Below are 2,500 nucleotides of genomic sequence, written 5' to 3' on the forward strand. Positions count from 1 at the left end.
AAACCCTCTTTACGTTCGTCCTAATGCCTGTTAGTTGTCCGTGGATTTGCCAATATTTGGCGTTTAAAATGTAAACGTCTTTAGACATGGAAAATTGATTTTACAATCGATTCAATGAACACTTATGTCTCAGAAATCGAACAGGATTTTTTCACAAAAGTGACAGCCCTACTAGTGGAGATGATTTCGGTTGCAAAAATTAGCCGAATAGTCAATCTGGAAGTCACACATTCAGTCTAAATTCTACTTTTAAGGTGAGACGACTTCTTTAAGTAGTCTGCAGGACATCATGATTCAGTTGAATGAAGTCTTCCCGGTATCCCAACTGAAATTTTAAGGGGTTTAATAAGAGTATAAGAGGAGGGCGGAGAAAACAGTGGTCCAATTTTAGATGACAACAGTTTTGTATTGTGTGTTCACCCCAGTAGAAGCTTTCAGTGCTTGAATCAGAACCGTGTCCCATTCAACTGCTTGTAGGAAGTGCTTTTCAAGGGATTTGGAAAGTGCCATATGTGTTTGGTAAGGGGGGAATGGTCTTGAGTGTGGCACACTTTTTGTTACCGCAGTAACCTGGCTCTTTACCTGTAACAGGAGCAGATAAAGGAGCTTTTCAGCTGGTGCTTTATTTGGACCATATATAACATTCGAACAGAAATGAGAGTGTGTTTTAGTCCAGACGCAGCATTAAGACCTGAGTCTTTGAGTGTGGTGTTCGGGGATGTTTAAAAGCCCTGATATTACAGTAAGAATGAATGGCGAAGATGTGCTTTTCCTTATCAAAACAATTTCACTACATGATTTGAATATTTGAAAAGAATAAATCATTCTAGAATAATTGGGGTGAATCTGCATAGAAAATTATAAACATATCACAAGCACAGATAAATAAATAGAAGAAAGATACAATTGAAATTAGCAGTGCTTTATGTTTTTCATTTAAATCTAATCGTATTCAGGTACAGAAATTGAATCACTGTGTCAATGAAATATAACTAATATTTAATTCATTAATACAATTTATCTTTTTTAAAGCTACAAAAGTCATTTTCTCTTTTTCTTTTGTTATTTGATCACCATTGGTTGCACAAACAGCTGCAGGCACATTAGGCTGCTGTCCCTTTAAGACGAATATAAGACCTCAATTGTCTCAATGCGCACATCGCAATATCGATGCTAAAATTATATATCGTACAGCCCTACTTTCCTTGGTTTCACAAGGCAATAATGGTAATTTACCTCGCTTTTTCTTTACAGTTTGGTGTCCAGTCGCTTTTCTCCTCATATCGTTCATCATCCTCACGGTCTTCATCAGACGGGCATCCCTCACCCAGCCATCGTCTCTCCGGCTATTAAACAAGAACCCAACGGAGAACTCAGCCCAGCGGCTCAAGCGTAAGCTCAAGCATGCTACACACCTTCCTGCTGTTTTTCTTTTCTTCTTTAAAGGGTTAGTTCACCCAAAAATGAAAATTAGCCCATGATTTACTCACCCTGAAGTCATCCAAGGTGTATATGACAGTCTTCTTTCAGACGAATACAGTCAGAGTTATATTAAAAAATGTCTTGGCTTTTCCAAGCTTTATAATGGCAGTGAAAGGCCGTTTCTGTTTTGAAGTCCATCAAAGCTCATCCATCCATCATAAAAGTGCATCTATCCATCATAAAAGTGCATCTTTCCATCATAAAACTGCATCTATCCATCATAAAAGTGCATCTATCATCATAAAAGTGCATCTATCCATCATAAAAGTGCATCTATCTATCCATCATAAAAGTGCATCTTTCCATCATAAAAGTGCATCTATCCATCATAAAAGTGCCTCTATCTATCCATCATAAAAGTGCATCTATCCATCATAAAAGTGCCTCTATCTATCCATCATAAAAGTGCATCTAACCATCATAAAAGTGCCTCTATCTATCCATCATAAAAGTGCATCTATCCATCATAAAAGTGCCTCTATCTATCCATCATAAAAGTGCATCTATCCATCATAAAAGTGCATCTTTCCATCATAAAAGTGCATCTATCCATCATAAAAGTGCATCTTTCCATCATAAAAGTGCATCTATCCATCATAAAAGTGCATCTATCTATCCATCATAAAAGTGCATCTTTCCATCATAAAAGTGCATCTATCCATCATAAAAGTGCATCTATCATCATAAAAGTGCATCTATCCATCATAAAAGTGCATCTATCCATCATAAAAGTGCATCTATCTATCCATCATAAAAGTGCATCTATCCATCATAAAAGTGCATCTTTCCATCATAAAAGTGCATCTATCCATCATAAAAGTGCATCTATCTATCCATCATAAAAGTGCATCTTTCCATCATAAAAGTGCATCTATCCATCATAAAAGTGCCTCTATCCATCATAAAAGTGCATCATAAAAGTGCATCTATCATCATAAAAGTGCATCTATCCATCATAAAAGTGCCTCTATCCATCATAAAAGTGCATCTATCCATCATAAAAGTGCCTCTATCCATC

The 2,500-nt window shown here is 36.6% G+C and overlaps 1 protein-coding gene across 2 annotated transcripts in view; it reads left to right on the top strand.

Annotated features, from left to right (window-relative positions):
• The window catches only part of tcf7l1b (transcription factor 7 like 1b), a 76,199-nt gene that overhangs the window by 64,332 nt on the left and 9,367 nt on the right, over positions 1-2,500 (top strand). For both annotated transcript variants that reach the window (XM_081349501.1, XM_081349500.1), the window contains one exon: positions 1,255-1,392. In XM_081349501.1, coding sequence (XP_081205627.1) covers positions 1,255-1,392 — 138 coding nt within the window. The remainder of the gene's footprint in view (positions 1-1,254; positions 1,393-2,500) is intronic.

The sequence above is a fragment of the Scardinius erythrophthalmus genome, assembly GCF_964197995.2.
Source record: "Scardinius erythrophthalmus genome assembly, chromosome: 20".
NCBI classification, from domain to species: domain Eukaryota; kingdom Metazoa; phylum Chordata; class Actinopteri; order Cypriniformes; family Leuciscidae; genus Scardinius; species Scardinius erythrophthalmus.